The sequence below is a fragment of the Dendrobates tinctorius genome, unplaced genomic scaffold (assembly GCF_039654945.1).
Source record: "Dendrobates tinctorius isolate UK_male_01 unplaced genomic scaffold, ASM3965494v1 ptg000358l, whole genome shotgun sequence".
Taxonomy (NCBI): Eukaryota; Metazoa; Chordata; class Amphibia; order Anura; family Dendrobatidae; genus Dendrobates; species Dendrobates tinctorius.
In genome coordinates, this window is record NW_027362024.1 from 635,893 (window position 1) to 663,192 (window position 27,300).

The 27,300-nt window shown below is 47.5% G+C and overlaps 1 protein-coding gene across 1 annotated transcript; it reads right to left on the bottom strand.

The window, feature by feature from the left end:
* Positions 1-2,407: 2,407 nt before the first annotated feature.
* LOC141075496 (uncharacterized) lies at positions 2,408-25,169 on the bottom strand. The gene is made up of 3 exons (XM_073562582.1): positions 24,979-25,169; positions 4,166-4,376; positions 2,408-4,036 (listed from the first exon to the last, which is right to left on the bottom strand). The coding sequence occupies exons 1-3, from the start codon at positions 25,167-25,169 to the stop codon at positions 3,746-3,748; spliced, it is 693 nt and encodes a 230-aa protein (XP_073418683.1). The 3' UTR covers positions 2,408-3,745.
* Positions 25,170-27,300: the final 2,131 nt, after the last annotated feature.

Genomic DNA, 27,300 nt, shown 5'->3' on the forward strand with positions numbered 1-27,300 from the left:
GGTCCTCCTCAGCCACCCACACAGACGGACATGCATACATTAGACCTGGCCTTCACCCGCCTCTGCTCTCTTTCTAACTTCACCACCTCCCATCTCCTATCTGACCACCCTCTACTCAGTTTATCATCCCTGTCCACCTCACCTGTCACCGATGTCCAGAAGCATGCACACCCCCGCAGAAACCTCACACATCTAGACACTCGCACACTCTCTGACTCTATTCTACCACTGTCCTCCATATCTTCACTCCACGACACTGACACTACCACTACTTTCTACAATGCCACTCTTGCATCAGCCATCAACTTGGTCGCCTGTTGTGAATTCGCTTTCTGGCCTGCTTTTGAGTACCCTAGGATCTGCGGTTTAGGCTGGTGAACTAAGACCTCAGGAGGCACCGCAGATCCTAGGGTACTCAAAAGCAGGCCAGAAAGCAAATTCACAACAGTTGTGGTCAGCCAGCCCCGGCGGGGGCTGTGCTGAATTTCCATCCTTATGTTACTGTTTGTGCCAGTTTGTTTTTGTCCCTTATTAGATTGGCCTCTTTTTGCTCTGCTTTCAGAATATACCAGAGTGCTGATATAGTGGGCGAAGTTTAGTGACTTCAGTATTTTTCCATCAGACGTGTTGGGCATTTTTTGCAGGGTTTTTTGCGTGATTGCAGACAGTGTCTTTCCATTCCTGTCCTGTCTAGTTAGTGTGGGCCCCATCGTTTGCTCAGTCTATTTTCCTACCTGCATTTGTGTTTTCATCTTGTCTCACCGACAATATATGTTTGGGGGCTATCTATTCCTTTGGGGTCTGCTCTGGGGCAGTTTAGATTTCCCCTTTCTTGCTTTAGGCTTATTTAGTTCTCCGGCTGTGTCGAGGCGTCTAGGATCATCGTAGGTACGCTCCACGGCTACTGCTAGTTGTGTGGATAGCATCAGGGGTCTGCAATCCGCTTAGTTACCAACCTCTCTGGTTTTCTGTGGCTTAGCTTGGGCCTGCTCTCCTCCTCGGTGACCCAATCATAACAGTCGCCCCTGTCATGCATAACAGAGTGCGACGAATCAATAGACAACCCTGGCACAATAACACCACCAAAAAGCTTCGGCAAGCATCCAGAATTGCAGAACGGCGCAGGAAGAAAACACATTCCCAAGACGACTTCACTGCACTCAAACAAACAACACTTGCATTCATATCGGCTCTCACCTCTGCTAAATAGGCCTACTTTACATCCCTTGTATCTTCCTTATCCCACAACCCCAAACAGTTGTTCAATACTTTTAACTCCCTCCTCCGCCCACCACTGCCCCCTCGACTTCCCTAATCTCTGCCGAGGAATTTGCCGCACCACAACCCCTTTGTATACCAGACCAATGCCCAAACCCCATAACCTCCCTATATAACATCACTGAAGGGGAGCTTGCTCATCTTCTCTCCAAATCACACCTCACCACTTGTGCACTTGACCCTATCCCATCCCACCTCCTCCCCAACATCACCACCACCCTTATCCCCTCCCTAACCCACCTCTTCAACCTATCACTAACTTTGGGTACCTTCCCTTCTGCTTTCAAGCATGCCACAATCACACCTATCATTAAAAAGCCAACCCTCGATCCAACAGCCACGTCCAGCTATTGCCCAATATCGTTGCTCCCATTCGCTTCTAAACTCCTGGAGCAGCATGTCCACACTGAATTTTCCACCCACCTCTCATCTAACTTGCTCTTTGACAATCTACAATCTGGCTTCTGCCCCCATCATTCTACTGAGACAGCCCTGACCAAAATTACCAATGACCTACTTACAGCCAAAGCTAACCCACAATACTCTATACTCCTCCTTCTAGACCTGTCCTCTGCTTTCGACACAGTTGACAACTGCCTCCTACTACAGATCCTCCTCTGCCCACCACTGCCCCCTCCAACCTCCCTCATCTCTTCGCGCACACTTCAAAACCAAGATAGACCAAACACGGCATGTCTTTGTTGCTCAACCACCACAACCCCTTTGCACACAAGACCAATGCCCAAATCCCATAACCTCCCTATCTAACATCACTGAAGGGGAGCTTGCTCATCTTCTTTCCAAATCACACCTTACCACTTGTGCACTTGACCCTATGCCATCCCACCTCCTCCCCAACCTCACCACCACACTTATCCCATCCTTAACCCACCTCTTCAACCTATCACTAACTTCTGGTACCTTATCTTCTGCTTTCAAACATGCCACAATCACGCCTATCCTTAAAAAGCTAACCCTCGACCCAACAGCCATGTCCAGCTATCACCCAATATCGCTGCTCCCATTTGCTTCTAAACTCCTGGAGCAGCATGTCCACGCTGAACTTTCCTCCCACCTCTCATCTAACTTGCTCTTTGACAACCTACAATCTAGTTTCCGCCCCCATCACTCCACTGAGACAGCCCTGACCAAAATTACTAACGACTTACTTACAGCCAAAGCTAACGGACAATACTCTATACTCCTCCTTCTAGACCTGTCCTCTGCTTTCAACACAGTTGACCACTGCCTCCTACTACAGATCCTCTCCTCCTTCGGCATCAAAGACCTCGCCCTATCCTGGATCTCCTCATACCTCTCCAACTGCACATTCAGCGTCTCCCACACTACCTCCTCATCCCACCCTCTCTCTGTTGGAGTCCCCCAAGGCTCTGTTCTAGGACCCCTACTCTTCTCAGTCTATACACTTGGCCTGGGGCAACTCAAAGTCCCACGGATTCCAGTACCACCTTTATGCCGATGATACTCAGATCTACCTCTCTGGCCAAGACGTCACCTCTCTGCTCTCCAGAATCCCAGAGTGTCTATCAGCCATATTCTCCGTCTTCTCCTCTCGCTTCCTCAAACTCAATGTGGACAAATCTGAACTAATCATCTTTCCCCCATCTCAAAGATCTTCCTTACCCGACCTTTCTATAACAATTGACATCACGCTTTCCCCCCTACCGGAGGTCCGCTGCCTCGGAGTAACCCTTGACTCTGCCCTGTTCTTCAAACCGCACATCCAAGCTCTCTCCACCTCCTGCCGCCTCCAGCTCAAAAATATTTCCAGAATCCATCCTTTCCTCAACCTGCTAAACTACTTGTGCATGCCCTCATCATCTCCCGCCTCGACTATTGCAGCATCCTTTTCTGTGGCTTCCCTGCTAACACCCTTGCACCTCTCCAGTCCATCCTTAACTCTGCCGCCTGACTAATTCATCTCTCTCCTCACTACTCCTCCGCTTCTCCCCTTTGCAAATGTCTTCACTGGCTCTCATTCACTCAGCGTATCAAATTCAAATTACTAATACTGACCTACAAGGCCATCTATAACCTGTCTCCTCCATATATCTCAGAACTAATCTCCCGATACCTTCCCTCACGTAATCTCTGGTCCTCCCAAGACCTCCTTCTCTCCTCCACACTTATTCACTCCTCACCCAACCGCTTCCAAGACTTCTCCCGAATAGCCCCCATCCTCTGGAATTCCCTGCCCCAACACGTCCGGCTATCATTCACACTCAGATCCTTCAGACGGAACCTGAAAACCCACCTCTTCAAAAAAGCCTACAGCCTGCAATGATCCCGCTGCCTCCTCATCACTACTGGAGCTACCGCCTAACCATCACTGGAGCTACTGCAACCCCCTAACCTACTGTCTCCTTCCCCACCATCCTGTAGCATGTAAGCCCAAAAGGGAAGGGTCCTCTCTCCCCTCTGTATCAGTCTGTCATTGTTAGTTTGCTTACTGTAAGTGATATCTGTAATTTGTATATAACTCCTTCTCATGTACAGCACCATGGAACCAATGGTGCTCTATAAATAAATAATAATAATAATGTCCCAGCAATGTCACCTCTCCAATCAGCAGCTCAATCATCTTGTAGATGAGGTCTAGGTTCTTCTGGTGATTGATGTCCTCATGGATCAGGGGGTGAGGTGGAGGCCCCGTGATTGGGCTCAGGGGTCTTTCACATCCCTCAGACACAGGGTCCTGACAGTAATCACTAGAGGTCTTCTTCACCACTGTGTAATCCTGGTTATGGAGAGACACATTAATAAATCTAACTACAGACATTTCCAGAGTCCTCACCTCTCCAGTTCTGTCCATCTGTTATTCCCATAGATAAGAATGATGTAATGTGACGTCATCAGAATCTCTCACCTCTCCAGTGAGACGGAAGTGGATCTCTAGGGTGAGGTGTAATATCCTCTCCGCCATCTTGTCTCTGTCCATATCCATCCTTGATGGGTAAATCAGGAAAACTCTCTTCTGTAGAAGATCTTCACTGAGAGGATCCGATATTGTAGAGACCTGAATGAGAAGAAGATGATCCGATGTAACATCATAAGAATCCTGTGTAATAATACAATTACTGGAGATAATAAGGGAAACATATGAGATTTATTATTTTACAGGGTTTAGTTTTCTCCCCTGACATCTACTAATAAAACCTATATATTTAGGCCACAGACAAGAAGTAGTTTCCTCCTCGGAGTCGGCAGCTGAACACGTTCCTCATAGACTCATCTTCCATAACGCTAATTCTCGTCTCATTACCGACACTGGAATCCGCATTAGCAATACTGCAGGAGATATTCATTACACGCGACATGAGAAATAACTCCTTCATGATGAGGACGACATCTTCATCTTCTACTACGGCTCTAGAGACAGATTTGGCCAGAGTCGGTCACTGCCTCCATCCCCACCGGCCGTCTATATGAAGGTTTCCCGTCTTCCCCGCACTGGAATCTTCTATCCCGTTAGATCTCAGCTCTGAGTCACACACAGAAGTTTGAGGCTTTTAGAAAAGATTTTTAGTTTCCACAATCAACGCGGACAGAAATGATCTGATCCCAAAGTCTCCATGTACAGTGATTTATGGGGTTTATTTCTGGCCTTAGGCTTTCCTACATTACAAGAAAAACTCCAGAAAAAGCCGATATTAAAATGTTTCTCATGTGTATGGGGCCGTTAGTATTACACTGACAGGCAGTGATCATACACGGCACTACAGTAGTACAGGGCATCACTGGAGCCATCAGAGGCTTGTATGTTGTATGATCGCACTGATCAGAGGGGTTTAAAAAAAGATTTAAAGTGGAAAAAAAATCACAGTTTCAGCAACAAGAAATATCCATTACTATATGGAAAGCAGAGTCACTGCACAATGTTAGTTACGTCACCTCCATAACTACTTTATTATACTCTATTATCCTGTACACAGTGGAGTAGATAGAAATCACAGATCCCACAGCAATAGCTGGAATTGGACCCTCCAACGTAAAGAAAAAAAATCTCTCTATCTATATACACTATTCAAAAAAAATAAAGGGAACACTTAAACAACAGAATATAACTCCAAGTAAATCAAACTTCTGTGAAATCAAACTGTCCACTTAGACCTGTTTCACACTTCAGTTTTTTGAAGTCAGTCAAAATCCGCCAGTTTTAGAAAAAACGGATCCGCCCCTTTTTTGGCGGATCCGTTTTCTTTCCCCCTTAGACTTGCATTAGCGGCGGATTTTGACTGACAGTCGCTCTCTCTCTCTCCTTTTTCAGACCGCGGTTCCTTTAAATTTCCTGCCCTTTGCAACTTCGGTGGATCCGTCCAAAAAACTGTCCGCTGACATCCGTTTGTTCCAAAACAGAAACGGATCCGTTTTTTTCATCTTTGGCGGATTTCAACTGATTACAAAAAACTGAAGTGTGAAAAAGGCCTTAGGAAGTAACACTGATTGACAATCAGTTTCACATGCTTTCGTGCAAATGGAATAGACAACAGATGGAAATTATTGGCAATTATCAAGACACCCTCAATAAAGGAGTGGTTCTGCAGGTGGGGACCACAGACCACATCTCAGTACCAATACTTTCTGGCTGATGTTTTCATCGCTTTTGAATGTTGGTTGGGCTTTCATACTCGTGGTAGCATGAGACGGACTCTACAACCCACACAAGTGGCTCAGGTAGTGCAGCTCATGCAGGATGGCACATCAATGTGAGCTGTGGCAAGAAGGTTTGCTGTGTCTGTCAGCGTAGTGTCCAGAGGCTGGAGGCGCTACCAGGAGACAGGCCAGTACACCAGGAGATGTGGAGGGGGCCGTATGAGGGCAACAACCCAGCAGCAGGACCTCTACCTCCAACTTTGTGCAAGGAGGAACAGGAGGAGCACTGCCAGAGACCTGCAAAATGATCTTCAGCAGGCCACAAATGTGCATGTGTCTGCACAAACCATTAGAAACTGACTCCATTAGGATGGTCTGAGGGCCTGAGGTCCACAGATGGGGGTTGTACTCACAGCCCAACACCGTACAGGACGCTTGGCATTTGCCACAGATCACCAGGATTGGCAAATTCTCCACTGGCGCCCTGTGCTCTTCACAGATGGAAGCAGGTTCACACTGAGCACATGTGACAGACGTGACAGAGTCTGGAGACACCGTGGAGAGCGATCTGCTGCCTGCAACATCCTTCAGCATGACCGGTTTGGCAGTGGTCAGTAATGGTGTGGGGTGGCATTTCTTTGGAGGCCACACGATGTTGGGCTGTGAGCACAACCCCCATGGAGACACAATTGTGCCTTTACCTGGAGATAAATTCCCAGTGGGGGGCAATCTCCAAAATGCAATAACTTAAGTGGGGAATTCAGCTCTTTTCTCACTTAAGGGATCTGTATATCAATCAATCAATCAATCAAATTTATTATCGCCAAGTACATATTACATATATACAAGGAATTCTTTGTGGCAAAGAGGCAACATAATATATAACAACAGATACAACAAGTAACATCTAACAAGACAGATACAGTATATAGTCTACACATGACGATTCAATTGTTGAACAGAGAGTGGATAGAAGCTGTTCATATGGCGGTTGGTACTGCATTTGGGGACTCTGAAGCGACGTCCTGAAGGGAGTAGTTGGAATGAGGAGTGTCCCGGGTGAGAGGGATCGGATGAAATTTTCAATGCGTGGGATCGAATACTCTTATCATAAAGATCCTGGATTTTAGGCAGGGGGAGCCTATAATTCTCTCTGCTGTTCTGAAAGTGCTTTGTAAGCGGAGTTTGTCATGCGCAGTGGCTCCCCCATACCAGACTATCAGAGAGGAACAAATCACAGATCTGATGACAGCATTAAAGAATAAGATCAGGAGATTCTTAGACAAACCATATCTTTTCAGCTGACGCAGGAAGAACATCCTCTGTTGTGCTTTTCTTATAACAGCATCCACGTTTTTCCCCCATTTAAGATCATGAGAGATGATAACACCAAGGAATTTGGTCTCTGTGACCCTAAGAACCACTTCGTCATGGATGTAGATTGGAAGTATCTCATGTTGATCTTTCCTAAAATCCACAACCATCTCAGCAGTTTTTTTAGTGTTGAGTACAAGATTATTGGCTTTACACCAGTCACATATTCTTTCCACCTCACTCCGATACAAGTCTTCAGCATTTCCCCTGATGAGACCAATCAGTGTCATATCATCGGCAAATTTCAAGATTTTTACTGAGTCTGCTGAAGAGATGCAATCATTCGTATAGAAAGAAAACAGTAACGGGGACAAAACACACCCCTGAGGTGCCCCGATGTTTGTGACCAAGGTGTCCGAAGTGAATGGTCCAACTTTTACACTCTGTATCCTGGCTGTCAGGAAGTTATAAATCCACAAGCATAAGTTGAGAGGGACTCCAAGAGCTACCATTTTCTTATGAAGTAAATTCGGAGTCTACAAACTACAGTGGGGGAAATAAGGATTTGTTACGCTGACAATTTTGGGGCTAATGTCACATTTTTGTGAGGAAAAAAAAGTAAAATTGTCATTTTTTCCTTCCACATTGCTTAAATTCCTGTCACACTATCCGGATTCAGATATTGTCCTGTCAGAAAGGAGAATACAGAGAGTGAAAGGGTTAATAGGACTCAAAGGAGGAACCGGCCCAGAAAGCAGAAGATCCAGGAGTGTCCGCCACATATATGACTGCTCTGTGCGCACAGGACCTGTGATGAGGTCACAGGAGGGGAGGAGTCAGGGGTCACATGATCAGCGGCCTCAGTGCGTGCAGGACTCAGTGTGCTGGAGCGCTCCCGATTATCAGCTGCGTGTGTCGCGCTGTGTGATAGTCACAGCACCTGCATGGAGGGCGACACATGCAGCTGATTATCGGGAGCGCTCCAGGGATCCGGGGTCCCGATGCAGCTATTCGGTAAGCGATATTAGCCAATAACAACTTCTCCGACAATATTCGCTCATCTCTAGTAATAACAGCTCAAAGGAATTCACCAAACTTTTCATTAAGTTTAATAGTAAGACCCTATTAAATATTGAGCACCAGCGGGATGAAGCATTGACAGTGGCATGTAAAAGTGTGGGCGCCCCTGGTCAAAATGACCGTTATTGTGAGCAGTAGTAAGATGAAGATGAAATGATCTCTAAAAGGCCGAACCTCTAAGATGACACATGGCCTTTGTATTTTAGGCAACTATAATAATAAAAAAATATATAGACTTTTTTACAATTTCATAATTGCAAAAAGGAAAAAGGGCGATGCAAAACTTTGGGCACCTTTAGAGATTTGTGTACTGAGATAATTTTGATCAAGATTTCACACCTTAATTAGCTTGTTAGGGTTATGGTGAGATCACATGGTGACCAGGAGCTACAGTCTGAGGAATGGGCTAAAAAGAGTTCACTAGACCCATGCACAGCTGTATAATGAGGCCCAGGCTTTATAGTGAGGGGACAGGAGTGAGGGCCTGTGCCCAGGAGCTACAGTCTGAGGAAAGGGCTAAAAAGCCTTCACTACACCGCTGTTCAGCTGTATAATGAGGCCCAGGCTTTATAGTGAGGGGACAGGAGTGAGGGCCTGTGCCCAGGAGCTACAGTCTGAGGAAAGGGCTAAAAAGCCTTCACTAGACCCCTGTACAGCTGTATAATGAGGCCCAGGCTTTATAGTGAAGGGACAAGAGTGAGAGCCTGTTCCCAGGAGCTACAGTCTGAGGAAAGGGCTAAAAAGCCTTCACTAGACCCCTGTACAGCTGTATAATGAGGCCCAGGCTTTATAGTGAAGGGACAGGAGTGAGGGCCTGTGCCCAGGAGCTACAGTCTGAGGAAAGGGCTAAAAAGCCTTCACTAGACCCCTGTACAGCTGTATAATGAGGCCAGGCTTTATAGTGAAGAGACAGGAGTGAGGGCCTGTTCCCAGGAGCTACAGTCTGAGGAAAGGGCTAAAAAGCCTTCACTAGACCCCTGTACAGCTGTATAATGAGGCCCAGGCTTTATAGTGAGGGGACAGGAGTGAGGGCCTGTGCCCAGGAGCTACAGTCTGAGGAAAGGGCTAAAAAGCCTTCACTAGACCGCTGTACAGCTGTATAATGAGGCCCAGGCTTTAAAATGAAGGGACAGGAGTGAGAGCCTGTTCCCAGGAGCTACAGTCTGAGGAAAGGGCTAAAAAGCCTTCACTAGACCCCTGTACAGCTGTATAATGAGGCCCAGGCTTTATAGTGAAGGGACAGGAGTGAGGGCCTGTTCCCAGGAGCTACAGTCTGAGGAAAGGGCTAAAAAGCCTTCACTAGACCCCTGTGCAGCTGCATAATGAGGCCCAGGCTTTATAGTGAAGGGACAGGAGTGAGGGCCTGTTCCCAGGAGCTACAGTCTGAGGAAAGGGCTAAAAAGCCTTCACTAGACCCCTGTACAGCTGTATAATGAGGCCCAGGCTTTATAGTGAAGGGACAGGAGTGAGGGCCTGTTCCCAGGAGCTACAGTCTGGGGAAAGGGCTAAAAAGCCTTCACTAGACCCCTGTACAGCTGTATAATGAGGCCCAGGCTTTATAGTGAAGGGACAGGAGTGAGGGCCTGTTCCCAGGAGCTACAGTCTGAGGAAAGGGCTAAAAAGCCTTCACTAGACCCCTGTACAGCTGTATAATGAGGCCCAGGCTTTATAGTGAAGGGACAGGAGTGAGGGCCTGTGCCCAGGAGCTACAGTCTGAGGAAAGGGCTAAAAAGCCTTCACTAGACCCCTGTACAGCTGTATAATGAGGCCAGGCTTTATAGTGAAGAGACAGGAGTGAGGGCCTGTTCCCAGGAGCTACAGTCTGAGGAAAGGGCTAAAAAGCCTTCACTAGACCCCTGTACAGCTGTATAATGAGGCCCAGGCTTTATAGTGAGGGGACAGGAGTGAGGGCCTGTGCCCAGGAGCTACAGTCTGAGGAAAGGGCTAAAAAGCCTTCACTAGACCCCTGTACAGCTGTATAATGAGGCCCAGGCTTTAAAATGAAGGGACAGGAGTGAGAGCCTGTTCCCAGGAGCTACAGTCTGAGGAAAGGGCTAAAAAGCCTTCACTAGACCCCTGTACAGCTGTATAATGAGGCCCAGGCTTTATAGTGAAGGGACAGGAGTGAGGGCCTGTTCCCAGGAGCTACAGTCTGAGGAAAGGGCTAAAAAGCCTTCACTAGACCCCTGTGCAGCTGCATAATGAGGCCCAGGCTTTATAGTGAAGGGACAGGAGTGAGGGCCTGTTCCCAGGAGCTACAGTCTGAGGAAAGGGCTAAAAAGCCTTCACTAGACCCCTGTACAGCTGTATAATGAGGCCCAGGCTTTATAGTGAAGGGACAGGAGTGAGGGCCTGTTCCCAGGAGCTACAGTCTGGGGAAAGGGCTAAAAAGCCTTCACTAGACCCCTGTACAGCTGTATAATGAGGCCCAGGCTTTATAGTGAAGGGACAGGAGTGAGGGCCTGTTCCCAGGAGCTACAGTCTGAGGAAAGGGCTAAAAAGCCTTCACTAGACCCCTGTACAGCTGTATAATGAGGCCCAGGCTTTATAGTGAAGGGACTGGAGTGAGGGCCTGTGCCCAGGATCTACAGTCTGAGGAAAGGGCTAAAAAGCCTTCACTAGACCGCTGTACAGCTGTATAATGAGGCCCAGGCTTTAAAATGAAGGGACAGGAGTGAGAGCCTGTTCCCAGGAGCTACAGTCTGAGGAAAGGGCTAAAAAGCCTTCACTAGACCCCTGTACAGATGTATAATGAGGCCCAGGCTTTATAGTGAAGGGACTGGAGTGAGGGCCTGTGCCCAGGATCTACAGTCTGAGGAAAGGGCTAAAAAGCCTTCACTAGACCGCCGTACAGCTGTATAATGAGGCCCAGGCTTTATAGTGAAGGGACAGGAGTGAGGGCCTGTTCCCAGGAGCTAGACTGAGGAAAGGGCTAAAAAGCCTTCACTAGACCCCTGTACAGCTGTATAATGAGGCCCAGGCTTTAAAATGAAGGGACAGGAGTGAGAGCCTGTTCCCAGGAGCTACAGTCTGAGGAAAGGGCTAAAAAGCCTTCACTAGACCCCTGTACAGCTGTATAATGAGGCCCAGGCTTTATAGTGAAGGGACAGGAGTGAGGGCCTGTTCCCAGGAGCTACAGTCTGAGGAAAGGGCTAAAAAGCCTTCACTAGACCCCTGTGCAGCTGTATAATGAGGCCCAGGCTTTATAGTGAAGGGACAGGAGTGAGGGCCTGTTCCCAGGAGCTACAGTCTGAGGAAAGGGCTAAAAAGCCTTCACTAGACCCCTGTACAGCTGTATAATGAGGCCCAGGCTTTATAGTGAAGGGACAGGAGTGAGGGCCTGTTCCCAGGAGCTACAGTCTGGGGAAAGGGCTAAAAAGCCTTCACTAGACCCCTGTACAGCTGTATAATGAGGCCCAGGCTTTATAGTGAAGGGACAGGAGTGAGGGCCTGTTCCCAGGAGCTACAGTCTGAGGAAAGGGCTAAAAAGCCTTCACTAGACCCCTGTACAGCTGTATAATGAGGCCCAGGCTTTATAGTGAAGGGACAGGAGTGAGGGCCTGTTCCCAGGAGCTACAGTCTGAGGAAAGGGCTAAAAAGCCTTCACTAGACCCCTGTACAGCTGTATAATGAGGCCCAGGCTTTATAGTGAAGGGACAGGAGTGAGGGCCTGTTCCCAGGAGCTACAGTCTGAGGAAAGGGCTAAAAAGCCTTCACTAGACCCCTGTACAGCTGTATAATGAGGCCCAGGCTTTATAGTGAAGGGACTGGAGTGAGGGCCTGTGCCCAGGAGCTACAGTCTGAGGAAAGGGCTAAAAAGCCTTCACTAGACCCCTGTACAGCTGTATATTGAGGCCCAGGCTTTATAGTGAAGGGACAGGAGGGCCTGTGCACAGGATCTACAGTCTGAGGAAAGGGCTAAAAAGCCTTCACTAGACCCCTGTACAGCTGTATAATGAGGCCCAGGCTTTATAGTGAAGGGACAGGAGTGAGGGCCTGTTCCCAGGAGCTACAGTCTGGGGAAAGGGCTAAAAAGCCTTCACTAGACCCCTGTACAGCTGTATAATGAGGCCCAGGCTTTATAGTGAAGGGACAGGAGGGCCTGTGCACAGGATCTACAGTCTGAGGAAAGGGCTAAAAAGCCTTCACTAGACCCCTGTACAGCTGTATATTGAGGCCCAGGCTTTATAGTGAAGGGACAGGAGTGAGGGCCTGTTCCCAGGAGCTACAGTCTGAGGAAAGGGCTAAAAAGCCTTCACTAGACCCCTGTACAGCTGTATAATGAGGCCCAGGCTTTATAGTGAAGGGACAGGAGTGAGGGCCTGTTCCCAGGAGCTACAGTCTGAGGAAAGGGCTAAAAAGCCTTCACTAGACCCCTGTACAGCTGTATAATGAGGCCCAGGCTTTATAGTGAAGGGACAGGAGTGAGGGCCTGTTCCCAGGAGCTACAGTCTGAGGAAAGGGCTAAAAAGCCTTCACTAGACTCCTGTACAGCTGTATAATGAGGCCCAGGCTTTATAGTGAAGGGACTGGAGTGAGGGCCTGTGCACAGGATCTACAGTCTGAGGAAAGGGCTAAAAAGCCTTCACTAGACCCCTGTACAGCTGTATAATGAGACCCAGGCTTTATAGTGAAGGGACAGGAGTGAGGGCCTGATCCCAGGAGCTACAGTCTGAGGAAAGAGCTAAAAAGCCTTCACTAGATCCCTGTACAGCTGTATAATGAGGCGCAGGCTTTATAATGAAGGGACAGGAGTGAGGGCCTGTTCCCAGGAGCTACAGTTTGAGGAAAGGGCTAAAAAGCCTTCACTAGACCCCTGTACAGCTGTATAATGAGGCTCAGGCTTTATAGTGAAGGGACTGGAGTGAGGGCCTGTTCCCAGGAGCTACAGTCTGAGGAAAGGGCTAAAAAGCCTTCACTAGACCCCTGTACAGCTGTATAATGAGGCCCAGGCTTTAGGCTGTGTGCACACGCTGCGGATTTTGCTGCGGTTCCGCAGCGGTTTTGGCCGCTGCGGACCCGCAGCAGTTTCTACTGCGGTGTACAGTACCATGATTCCCTATGGGAATCAAAAACCGCAGTGCAGACGGTGCGGAATTTTCCGCGCGGATTATCTGCGGTTTTCAATCCGCAGAAAGAATTGACATGTCAATTCTTTCTGCGGATTCTCCTGCGGTTTGCCATCTCCTCCATTGAGGAGATGAAAAACCGCAGGGCAAAACCGCAGAGCAATCCGCAGGTAAAACCGCAGGTCTTTTGACCTGCGGTTTCACCTGCGGATTTTACAAAATCCGCGCGGATGAATCCGCACATAATCTGCAGCGTGTGCACACAGCCTTATAGTGAAGGGACAGGAGGGAGAAAAGTGGGGGAAGGAGCCAGAAGAGCCGGACTGCCCATCACTAACCTGCAGAGCCGCACTCCACATATATGGCTGCTCTGTGCACAGGACCTGTGATGAGGTCACAGGAGGGGAGGAGTCAGGGGTCACATGATCTCCGAAGTGCAGACCTCCATGGAGGCTTCTCCTCAGTCAGTGACATTCCCGCCATTATTCGCCCCTCACTACTGGCACAATTACCCCGCGCCGCCTTCTCTACACAGTGTTATGTGTGGAATGTAACGTGTGATTTCTCTGGAGGGAAATAGACCCCACACAGGAGGGAATTCTCACCGGTTACCGGCCGTCTACTATATGGCGGCATATGATTGTGCTATCGACTCCACACCAGGAGCTAAAATGCCCAAATCTCGGTTATTTCCCCCTTCCGAGTCCGGCTGAGGCCGGGGTCACACTTGGGAGAAACTCGCCCGAGTCTCGCACCTCAGGGCCCTTGTGGATTATCCTCTGTAGGGGAAACGACACCGGCTGTCAGGGACAGGGGGCCCCAATATAAATCCAATATTCGTTGTAAGAAAACCCAACCTGATGCCGCCATTCGGGGTAACCAATGCTCCGGCAGTCTGTGACAATGTCAGTAATTATATTTTCCTCACTGATTGGTAGATTTGTGGTAATTTTCCTGGATGATATAGTGAGTTACTCCCGTCCTCTGGAGGAGCATGCTGAGCATGTCAGACAGGTTCTCCAGGTTCTACGTGACAACTATTTATTTGGTAACCTGGAGAAATGACAATTTGTGGTCCAGCAGGTCCAGTTCTCAGGACATGTGGCTTCTGCATTGGGGTCTCAGATGGACCCCGTTACGGTCCCAGCAGTCCCTTCATTGGTTTTATCCAAGTAACCTGAAAGTGTTACAGAGATTTCTTGTAGTCGAGATACTGAGGAACAAACAAGCGAAAAATAGGGTCTTACCTGATAACCAGATGTAATGAGAGTAGGGGAGTATTACACTCACCTGATGGAGTGGCGCCTTTACACCATGCTCAATGCATAAATCAGCTGCTGCAGGACCCGGGGCCAAAGACCGAGCAGAAGAGCTGATCCGGGTATAATGTGTCTGTACCTGCGCTGCTGATGGAGACGATCGGAGATGGAGATTTTCACTAAAAATGTTTATTCAAACAGGTTTTCAAAGTCAACGCGTTTCACAGTCACACAGGACGTCTTCCTCAGGACGAAACCTGAGAGCGGATAAACATGTCAAGCCTGGAACGTTTTATATGCAGTCTTTATAATAATAATAATAATAATCTTTTTATTTATATAGCGCCAACATATTCCGCAGCGCTTTACAGTTTGCACACATTATCATCGCTGTCCCCGATGGGGCTCACAATCTAAATTCCCTATCAGTATGTCTTTGGAAGGAAAAATGCCAACAAAGCACAAAATGTCAAAGTTCATGAGAAAGTCCGCCACACAAAGATAAATTATAGTTCCTGAGAAAACAGAACACACTTACATACAATAATTATATTATAAAGTGCCTATGAATGAAGTGAGGTCACCTAAAAGAATGAATAAAAATATACTGTATCTTCTGACTATAAGCCGCACCGGACCATAAGACGCACCCCAAATATTCAGAAGGAAAATAGGGAAAAAGTTAATGTGTGAAATGGGGGTCTGTCCCACGGTCTGAATTCAGTAAACCCGGGGGGGATCGGCAGCGCTGGTGGAGCCGGGTCACAGGAGGTGTTCGGGGATCCAGCGATGATCTGACTTATCCCAGGCTGGTGCAGCAGGAGGCCCTGTAACATCTGTAATCTCACTGAGGCCATTTGGAGTAAGGGGGTTTAGTTTATAAATCCAGAAGATTTCTTCCCGATGTAGTTGTCCAATGCGATTCTGTTCCTGTGGGGGAATCTCCTCTGTGGGGAATATTCTCAGTTGTGTGGAATCTTTCTTGTGTTTGATGGTGCAGTGACGTGAAAGCCCATGTTGGAGAAAACCCTATGGAGTATTGGAGCGGTGTGAGTTCAGCCTTTTGTGGAGGGGTTGGGTCGTCCTTCCCACATATAATTTCTGGTATGAGCATATAATCACGTGTGTAACACAACTGGTGGGACATGACATGGGAGTTTTGGTCGATAAAATTTCACCAGTAGAAATAAGGGTGAATTCAGAGAGACCATGGCAGATCGAGTCACAGCAGAGGCAAGTTTTCAGATTGCATGTAATGAGTTTATTCGGGAGACAGGCGATTTTTAGCAAATCTTCCTTCGTCTCTTTTATGTTTCTTGGTGCTAGGACATTTTTCAATGATACAAATCTTCAAAATGTCAAAAAGGGATTGCTGGGTAATGTTTTTCCCACTCCAGCTGTCTGACATGCTCATGATGCTCCTGCAGAGGACGTGAGTAACTCAATATATCATCCAGGTAAACTACCGCAAATCTACCCATCGGGGAGAAAAAAAATGACATTTTTAAAGACTGCTGGAGCATTGTTTAATCTGAATGGCATCACCAAATTTTCACTATGCCCCTCCGGTTTAATAATAATAATAATAATCTTTATTTATACAGCGCCAATATATTCCGCAGCGCTTTACAGTTTAACAGTTTCAAAACACAAGTCATAAGTAACAACGTTAACAATACAATAATTAAAGCAAAATAAGACGCCCCTGCTGGTGAGAGCTTACAATCTACAATATAATGCGGCCTTCCATTCGTCACCATTGTGTATAAATGTAAGAGAAATCATAAGAGATTGAAAGAATTGTCACCCAGATCCTTCTTGCAATTTTATTCCATGGTGAAACGTGACATCAAACCATATTAGAGTGCGGCGTGCAGGTAGCAGGGAGCTATACAGATGAGAGAGCCTGACAGACTACGGCCGTTTCGCACTTGCTTAGCGCTTCTACCGGTCCATGCTTGTCAGGGGGTTACACCACTTTTTTTTAACAAGGGTTAGGGAATGGTTAACTGAGAAGTGCAAAACATTTACAGTGAGTACAGTGAAATGATTAATACAAAAAATGTAAAGAAATATAACATAGATCATAGCCACACAGACATATTCAATGTATCACTGAGGCCAAGGGGAACTTGTGCACCGCAATCCACAATCCATGCTGCTTCTCTTGTTAGTAGTAATCTATTCTGGTCACCGCCTTGTACGGGATAATCAGCGGGCTCAATTCCTGCAGATCTCAGCACATTGGGGTCCGCATTATGGACCTCTCTTATATCATTAATGTCACAGATCCTTTCCCTGTGTGACTGAATGGAAATGTTCTCTGAGCCTGATGTGCCGCGGTCTAATAGTCTGGGCAGTATAATAATTGTCCTGGGCAGTATATGACATAAAGCACTTGCTCTGTGCGGCCCGTGATTAGTTTATCTAACGTCATCGCACCGATCCTCAGATTTCTCCTGTAAGATGGAGATGACAGAAGGAGCAATCCCCACAATGGAAATGGCCTCTTGGGCGTCTTTCATGTAACCAGGTGACTTTATTGTTCTTCTCCTGGAATCTTTCCTGTAGCGATAAGTCATCTAAGTCACCGCTTCTTCTAGAAGCAATCGAGGGTTGTTCTTTGCTGCTACGGCTAAATCTTTATCTCCTCACAAATGCCAATTCCTTTTTATCGCTGATTTTATTACATTCATATTGGGATTAGGTATAAAAGTAACAATAAACCTTTTATTATCTCGTCCTTTTTTCTGATCTTCCTCCTGGATCTTGTAACTAGACCCACATGGGTTCCTCCATCACTCTAGCAGAGTGTAATACTGTTGGCAGATGACCTCTGTGTAATAAGTCGTCTGTCAGGTCATTCGCTTGTTGTAGGAAACCTTCTTCTCTACCATTCATTGTTCTCAGCCTCAGATACCGGCTGTATGGTCGGCCTCTGTTAGTATGTTCCAGGTGCGCATTATTAGAATGGAGGGACATATTGATGGCTGCAGGTTTTTATAGGTGCTGGTTATTATTCTACCATCCACTATTTTATTATTCACGTCTGAGAAAAAAGTTATTCCATCCAAATTGTGAATAAATCTCATATTAACCTTATTCTCCTCGTTCATATATTTAATGAAATCATTAACCCCTTTCTGTACCCCTTTCTGTCCCAGCCCACACCAGAAACACATCATCCACGTACCGGTGGTCCACACGGAGGTGTCAGGTGGGGGTTTTACACTATAAATATATTTATTTTCAAAGTCTGGCAAGAACAAATTAGTGAAACTGCAGCATCTGGCGCCCCCATCGCTGTCCCCGTCATCTGGGTGGACCAGCTGCCCCCAAAAGAGAAGGCCTTATGGGACAATATAACATTCAGGCTTTCCAGGATGAATCCAATATAGTCATCTGTTTCAGCAGTTTTTTCCATAGATTTTTTATTGCTTCCAGTCCTGTGATTTGTGGAATTCGTGCATACAAGCTCCCGACGTCGATCAAAGCCAATTTATAACCCTCCTGCCAATCTATATCGGACACAATTCTCTATAAATGTCATGGGAAGCCTAGGTGACTTTAGGCTAAAACCCCGGGGCCCCTGCGGTGTCCCTCAGACTAGGGGAAACCCTGTCTGTCCCTCAACCCAGGGTTTACACTGAAGGTGTGCCTGCCTGGGCCTCCACCCTGTCCTTGTCTCCTGTCCAGCCCTAAGCTGAACCCACCACCCTCCACCCAGTGAGGAGACCAAACACCAGACCCCACAAATAAGTATGGACAGGGATAACGGAAATGCACCACACCGCGTACACACAGGGGAATACAGTAATGTGCAAGGGCAACCAAATAATACAACACAGGGAGGCAAAATGGCAACAATGGAATATACTACACCAGCAACCGTATGCTCCTTAGACCACCACTCCAGACCGGTATCGCTTAGCACAAGGCAAGAGCTATAGTCGGCGACGCCCATAGTCACGCAGGACAATTTAAAGACAGTGGGCGTGGCTAAGACCTCAGCCAGAATGACAACCTGGTTAACCCAATCCAAGCCGGATCAGAGGAACAACCAGCGCCGCTGAGAACAAAGTGGTAGGATGGGGTATTACCGCTGTCTGCCGGACACCCTGGTGCGAACAGTGTCCAACATGACAGTACCCCGTCTGCTACGAGGGACCCCAGGAACCTCACAATGTCGAGGACCCGGCTTGTCCGGATGGCGGCGATGAAACATTGTAACCAGTCAGTCCGTATGTATGTCCGAAGCCGGCACCCAAGTCCTCTCCTCCGGACCATAGCCACGCCAGTGGACCAGGTACTGTAGAGTGCGACGCACTACCCGAGAGTCCACCACCTTGGACACCTCAAACTCCAATGTGCCATCCACCCAGACGGGAGGTGGTGGCACGGGCGAAACATCAACCGCACCCACGGCCTTCTTAAGTAACGCCCTGTGAAACACATTATGTATCTTGTATACGGCAGGTAACTCCAAACGAAATGCCACAGGGTTGATAATTGCGGAGATCCTAAATAGACCAATGAACCTGGGACCCAACTTAAGCGATGGTATTTTGAGTTTGATGTTCCTTGTAGACAACCACATCCAATCACCCACACACAGGTCCGGACCTGGCACACGTCTACCGTCAGCCACACGTTTGTACCTAGAACCTACATTCAGCAAGCGCTGCTTTACTCTCCTCCAAACGGATGACAATTGTGCTCCCAACTGGTCCTCCTCAGGGATGCCTGCCGAGCACCCTTGGCGCAAGGTACAGAATTGGGGATGTTGACCATAAACACAAAAGAAGGGAGATTCCCCAGACGATTCCTGACAATGATTGTTTATCGCGAATTCAGCCAGAGGAAGAAACGCCGACCACTCCTCCTGATTGTCAGACACAAAACAGCGTAAGTATTGTTCTAGGTTTTGGTTCATACGCTCAGTCTGCCCATTCGACTGCGGATGGAAAGCCGATGAATGAGACAATTTAATCCCTAGGCGTGAACAAAAAGCTCTCCAAAATTTTGCCACAAATTGTGTACCTCTATCAGATACAATGTCAGACGGGACACCATGAAGTCTGACCACCTCGCGAATAAATACCTGAGCAAGGGTCTTCGCATTGGGCAAAGATGGCAAAGCAACGAAATGCGACATTTTAGAGAACCGATCAACTAATACCAGAATGACCGTGTTCCCAGCCGAGGAGGGCAAATCAGTAATGAAATCCATGGAAATATCAGTCATTGGCTTACTGGGCACACAGAGAGGATGCAACGTGCCAGCAGGACGGGAGCGTGGTGTCTTGGCCCGTGCGCACGTGGTACAGGCTGACACATATGAGGCCACTTCCTGCCGGATTTTGGGCCACCAAAAACGACGTGATACAAGTTCCAGAGTGCCCTTAACCCCTGGGTAGCCCGCCAGGACAGTATCGTGATGTTCCCCTAACACCTTTAAGCGTAGGTGTAGTGGCACAAACGATTTATTAGGAGGCAGATCCGGCGGTACCTCCTCCTGAGCCTCAGCAATCTCTGCCTCAACTTCTGTCGTGAGAGCCGAGACCACAACACCCTTTTGGAGGATAGGCGATCCTCACGTGGCTCTCCACCCGGGAAACATCTGGACAAGGCGTCCGCCTTAATATTCTTAGAACCTGGTCGGTATGTCACAAAAAAATTGAACCGGGTGAAGAATAACGCCCAGCGAGCCTGTCTGGGGGACAGGCGTTTAGCAGACTCTAAATAAAGCAGTGTCTGTTATAACAGTAATCTGATGGACAGCCCCCTCCAAGAAGTGTCGCCACTCCTCAAATGCCAACTTGATGGCCAACAATTCCCTGTTACCAATATCGTAATTATGCTCGGCAGGCGACAGCTTCTTGGAGAAGTAGGCACACGGATGCAATTTGCCCAAGGATGGACCCTGAGACAGTACCGCCCCCACTCCAACTTCGGATGCATCCACCTCCACAGTAAATGGTAGGGAGACATCAGGCTGAACCAGGATGGGAGCTGAAGCAAAACTGTTTTTCAGGAATTCAAACGCGCGCACAGCAGCCTCAGACCAGTCAGAAAAATTGATACCTTTTTTAGTCATGTCGGTGAGCGGTTTAGCAATCATAGAAAAATTCTTAATAAATTTCCTATAATAGTTTGAAAAGCCCAGGAATCGCTGAAGCGCCTTGAGATTATCAGGCCGTTCCCACTGCAGCACCGCTTGCACCTTAGCGGTGTCCATTTTAAACCCTGCGGCGGAAATTACATAACCAAAAAAAGGTAATTCTTGGACGACAAATACACATTTCTCAAGCTTGGCATAGAGCTTGTTTTCCCTGAGTAACTGCAATACCTGCCTAACATGCTCTATGTGTGCATCACGGTCGCGTGAGTAAATAAGAATGTCATCAAGGTATATAATAACAAATTTCCCCAAGAGATGAGAAAAGACATCATTTATGAAATGTTGAAATACTGCTGGCGCGCTGGTCAACCCAAATGGCATCACCAAACTCTCAAAATGACCCTCAGGGGTATTAAATGCCGTCTTCCATTCATCCCCTTGATGGACTCTTATGAGATTGTATGCCCCCCTGAGGTCAAGCTTGGAAAACCATTTGGCACCAGACACCTGGTTGAACAAATCGGGTATCAGTGGCATCGGGTATGGGTCACGAACCGTGATCTGGTTGAGTTCCCTGAAATCCAGACAAGGACGTAATCCGCCATCTTTCTTCTTGACAAAGAAGAACCCAGCCGCCAATGGAGATGATGAGGGCCTGATGTGCCCTTTGCTTAGACTCTCTGCAATGTATTCCTTGAGCGCTTGCCTCTCAGGACCTGAGATATTAAACATCCTGGCTTTCGGTAACTTGGCCCCCCGTTTTCATCTAATAGCACAGTCATAGGGTCGGTGCGGTGGCAGCTCAGAACAACCTCTTTCAGAAAATACATCAGCAAAGTCCAGCAGTGGCTCCGGGATGCTGGGAGTCACAGCGGAGATACACGTGGCCAGACAACTCTCCTGGCAGTATCTGCTCCACTGAATTATGTCCTGGGTTTTCCAATCAATCACCGGATTGTGCATAGACAACCATGGAAACCCCAGAGCTATCTGAGCAGGTAAATTACTGAGCACCTTACATGTTACCCGCTCAGAGTGTAGGACCCCAATGTGGAGTTTTACATCAGCCACAAACTCTTTAATCTCCCCTTGTGAGAGAGGGGAGGCATTGATGGTAACCACCCGGATAGGATTAGGCAGCTCTTCCACCTTAAATCCCGCTGTACGCGCAAACTTTTCATCAATGAGATTAGCAGCTGAACCACTATCTACAAATACAGTAATTGACAGCTCTTGGCCCCCGATAACTACCTTGGCAGGGAGCATGCACTGGGAGACCACCACGGAGGATATGCAAAGGCTCAGACTAGACTCCTCCAAACCCTCTGAGTCTAGCAGTTTTTCCGCCGACGCGTCCTTCTTAGGTACCAGGGGGCATGCATTAATAAAATGTCCTTTTTTGCCACAAAAAAACAGACCCCTTGCTTTCTGGGCAAGGGACATTTATGTTTGTTATTATGTGTATGAGATATACCAGTGATCTGCATAGGTTCCACGGATTCACCCGAAGCAACCTTACCAGAAACTGCCCCCCCTCCCATAGGCAATGTCTCCTGCGACCTCTGACAAAAGTGGCGATCAATGCGTACAACAAGTACCATAGCAGCCTCCAGAGAGGCGGGAGTCTCATACATTAGCAGGGCTTGTTTAACCCTTCCAGAAACCCCATGCAAAAATTGACTTCTTAGAGCAGGGTCATTCCATTGAGTGTCCACAGCCCAGCGACGAAATTCAGTGCAGTAATCCTCCGCCAGTCGCTCACCCTGGAGCAGAGAGCGTATTTTAGACTCTGCTAACGCCAGTCTGTCTGGATCGTCATAGATTAAACCAAGAGCAGAAAAAAAAATGTCTACGGACTCAAATGCATGTGAATCCGGAGGTAGTGAAAAGGCCCATGCTTGTGGGTCACCACCCAGCAAGGAAACTACCAAGCCCACACGCTGAGCCTCATCTCCTGAGGAGAGAGGACGCATATGAAAATACAATTTGCAGGATTCACGAAATACAACGAACTTACAGCGATCACCAGAAAATCGTTCAGGGAGAGGTAACTTGGGTTCAGCTGCCCTGGCTGCTGTCTCAGTTTGCACAGCAGGAACTGACAGGCCTTGTTGCTGGACCGCCCCCCTCAGTTCAGTGACCTGTGTGGACAGAGCCTCCAGCTGCTTAGTAATGGAGACTATGGGATCCATGGTAAATAACCCCTTTTTTTTTTTTTTTGGGCCGACTATAATGTCATGGGAAGCCTAGGTGACTTTAGGCTAAAACCCCGGGGCCCCTGCGGTGTCCCTCAGACTAGGGGAAACCCTGTCTGTCCCTCAACCCAGGGTTTACACTGAAGGTGTGCCTGCCTGGGCCTCCACCCTGTCCTTGTCTCCTGTCCAGCCCTAAGCTGAACTCACCACCCTCCACCCAGTGAGGAGACCAAACACCAGACCCCACAAATAAGTATGGACAGGGATAACGGAAATGCACCACACCGCGTACATACAGGGGAATACAGTAATGTGCAAGGGCAACCAAATAATACAACACAGGGAGGCAAAATGGCAACAATGGAATATACTACACCAGCAACCGTATGCTCCTTAGACCACCACTCCAGACCGGTATCGCTTAGCACAAGGCAAGAGCTATAGTCGGCGACGCCCATAGTCACACAGGGCAATTTAAAGACAGTGGGCGTGGCTAAGACCCCAGCCAGAATGACAACCTGGTTAACCCAATCCAAGCCGGATCAGAGGAACAACCAGCGCCGCTGAGAACAAAGTGGTAGGATGGGGTATTACCGCTGTCTGCCGGACACCCTGGTGCGAACAGTGTCCGACATGACAATAAATCTCCGGTGTCCTTGATGTGAGCAGGTGCTATTCTCAGTAATGGTCTCAGACACCGGTCTATAAATGTAGATAAAGATTCTGTTACTGATCCAACCCCGCACACTATCGGGCGACCTGGTGGGGGCGCTGCGTCTTTGTGGACTTTAGGAATATAACACCAATGCGGCTTGTGTGGAAATTCAGGGAAGAGTTTCTCTGTTATTTCTTAGACAATCGTCCCTTCTCTATGTGAAATCTCAGAGAAGATCTTAGTTGTTCCTTCTCGTTATTTGTGGGATCAGCGCTTGTTTTCCTATCTGCTGCTATCTGATCGCTGTCTTTCTGCTCCTTACTATATTGTCCATTGCTACTAAAGGTACTGTCACACTAAGCGATATCGCTAGCAATATCGCTGTGTCTGATACTTACCTACGACCCGCTCCCCCGCTGGTTATCGCTGATCACGCGAGAACGTCCAGGACTGTTTCTCGTCGTCAGCTTCCTGCGGCACTTCCTGTGGAGAGACGAGCGACGAGCGTGGAGCTGGGCGGGAGGACGCAGGATCGCCTAGTGTGACAGGTAAGTAGCGACCCCCGTCCCCAGCGACGTCGCTGGTGAGATCTGCCTGTGTGGCAGCTCACTAGCGACCACTTAGCGATGCACCAGCGATCCTGTCCGCATCATATCGCTGGTCGGGATCGCTGGTGCATCGCTAAGTGTGACAGTACCTTTACAGAGGGAAATGAGATCATTGGGGGTGAAACATAGAGCCACAAGTCACCTGTGTATAGAGCGAGTGTATAGAGCTGTGAGCCTATAGTGACCCCACTAATATCGGGATTTATACGTAATGCCACCACTAACTGCTCCATCACCGGTGTGTATAGGAGAAGTGATGAGGGACGCCCTCGCCTCTTCCCATTATTAATAGATAATGTGTCAGATAGAAGGCCATCTCCCCTAATTATCAGTTTAGGGTCAGTGTATAAGGAGAGAATGATAGATAACAAGAAAAGGCCCAACCCAATATGTCGTAGGGTGATCTTCAAGAAAGTCCGGGCTCTATGTCCAACGCTTCTTCAGTGTCGGCAGAAACAAGACACATTGGGATCCCCGGGGTTTCTGCATGTGACATTAATAACAATGTTTTCTCACGAGCTTCTCTGTCCTTAATAAAGCCAACCTGATGGTTGGTAACAATTGGGGGCAGGTAGTGGGAGAGCCGGGCTGTAATCACTTTAGAGAATATTTTCACATCTACAGTAATTAGTGATATTGGATGAAAATTAGGGCAGACATTTGGTTCTTCTCCAGGCTTTCAGAAACAATGTTATGTCAGCCTCAAGTAATTAAGGGGCGAAGAGGGAGTCTTCTGAGATATTACTGAACACTTTTCCTAAAATGGTAATAACTGGGGTGCAAACATCTTATAAAATCTATTATTGCCTCCATCCGGCCCAGGGCTCTTCCCGATAGGGAATGATGTAATGGCCTCTCCGATCTCTTCCTCAGTGACAGCTTTGTCTAGTTCCTCCTGCTCAGGGGTCTGTAAGGAAGGAAGAGCAGCGTCCATAATATATTTGTCAGTTTTTCTTTCCAGAATATTAGGTGGCATGTCGTGGTATTATCCATGGATATTATATAGCGAGCTATAACAGCAACAACATGCCTCAGCTGTGTCAGAGGGGTTATGCATTTCTGGCCCGGGTGCCCCTTTTATTTTGGGTACATATGTCCCTTGCATACATGGATATAACCTCCTTGCCAATCAGCGACCACATTTATCAGTGAATTCGTACGAGCACCTTCTCATGTGATCTTGGTATTTTCTATACGTTTCATCTATTAACAACTTTATCACCTTTCTTTTTTCAATCAGATCCTTTTTATTAAAGAAAACAAAGAATTACTAACATTGTGTTTTTCTTATACAAATATTGTGAGAAAAACAATAAAAAGAGAGAAAAACCAGTAAACAATACAACAACCGGTTACAATGAGATAAATCCCGATTTCGCTCTATAGTATAAAGCTTTGGAATAGTAATTTTACATTTGTACAGACATAATATCTGAATACTTAATGACTGATTATTTTTTCCCTATTGGGGCATCAAAAGAAAAAGAATAGATCTAAGAAGGATCAGTTTTGTGGTCTGAGAGAATTATTATCTTCGGACATCTTGGGTATAAATATATAAATTCCCAGTTTACTGTAAGGGAATGGAGAAACGGTCCAGTGTAGGATTTCTGAGAAGGTTTTCTGAAGCAATACCTGGGGTAATGTGGTATGTGGATGGATTTCTTGAGAGCGTTCCATTAATATAAGCTTCCCCTTTCCAAGCATAGAGTGATATATATCCTGGATTTTAGCCCTTTTATCATTGGGTGAGAATTGTGTATCCAATGTAGAGCCAACAACTTTCTGGCTAGAATAATATTCTTGAGCTATTCCCATATGGAGTCTGGGTCTACACCCTCTCCCAGGAGTCCTAGGAGAAAGATTTTAGGCTCCTACTGAAGTTGTATCCCAAATACAGAATTACAAGAGTGAACACCCCCTTCCTGTAGTCGCCAATATTACCACGTCCAGGGCCGGCGTTTGGGGCAGGCAGACCAGGCAGATGCCCAGGGCCCGCACCCACAAAGGGGGCCTCCTGCATCTGCAGCCCCTTTATGAAGTGCACAGAGGGTGCACAGCAGTGAATAACACTGTGCATCCTCTGTAGTCCTAGAGCTTCTCTCCCAAACCCCCTCCAGCCTCCCTCTCTCTCTCTTTCTCCCTACAGTCAGGTTAGAAGTTGAGAGTGAGGTGGAGGGGCCAATTACAGCACAGCAGAGATCAGAGCAGGGCCAGAAAGATGCCTGCAACCCTGTGTCTCTGTGTCATTTCCTCCAAGTGCTCATCATGGCTGCTCATAAAACAATGTCCTGGGAATGGATCTGTACAAGTGAAGCCACAGAACCTTGTAAGTATACATGTATATGTGTATCTGTGCATGTACATGTGCAGTATATAGTGTGTGTGTCTGTATATAGTATGTGTGTGCATATGTGTGCATATATATAGTATACAGTATGATTGTGTATATCTGTGGTGCATGTGAGTATATATAATATATATATACAGTATGTTGTAAGGTTCCACCATGTGAGTGGATGGGGATTACTCTCTTGGCAGGTCTTTGAGGTAAACACTGGCACGCTCAGGGTTAAAATTAAGCCATTCAGTTTATTATTTAGACAGTTCCAGCAGTCATTTGCACTGTCTGTTAAACCTTCAGCTTTAACACATGGATGCAGATACATGGATGCTTATCCACAGAGGCACCCTATAGCCACTTCTCACACAGTCTTTCACTGACCCGGTCAGTATAACACACAGTTGTCAATACCGTTACCTGTTGGATCACCACACAGGTTCGCGGATACCTCTTGTCCTCAGAGGCATCCGATAGATATCAGTTCACACACAGTCTCTTTCTGACCCCGGTCAGTATCACACGGTTTTCAAGACCGTTAACAGTTGGCCACACAGGTTCCCAGATCCCTCTTACCGCAGAGGCACAAACACGTCTCCACTCTGTACACCGTGTACACATGTCTCTGCTCCGTACACCTCGTACACATGCGGCTCCGGTCCGTACACACCATACACTCATGGCTCCGCTCCGTACACCTCGTACACACGCGGCTCCGCTCCACACACTCCGTACACTCATGGCTCCGCTCCGTACACCTCGTACA

Bases quoted from the DNA above. Each gene is read 5' to 3' on its own strand.
- LOC141075496 (XM_073562582.1), bottom strand. From the start codon at position 25,169: ATGCCACCTAATATTCTGGAAAGAAAAACTGACAAATATATTATGGAC. The intron at 4,377-24,978 runs GTTTGCACCCCA...TATTATCTCCAG, and splicing joins AATAATAGATTTTATAAGAT to TAATTGTATTATTACACAGG. The intron at 4,037-4,165 runs GTGAGAGATTCT...CTCCATAACCAG, and splicing joins ACTTCCGTCTCACTGGAGAG to GATTACACAGTGGTGAAGAA.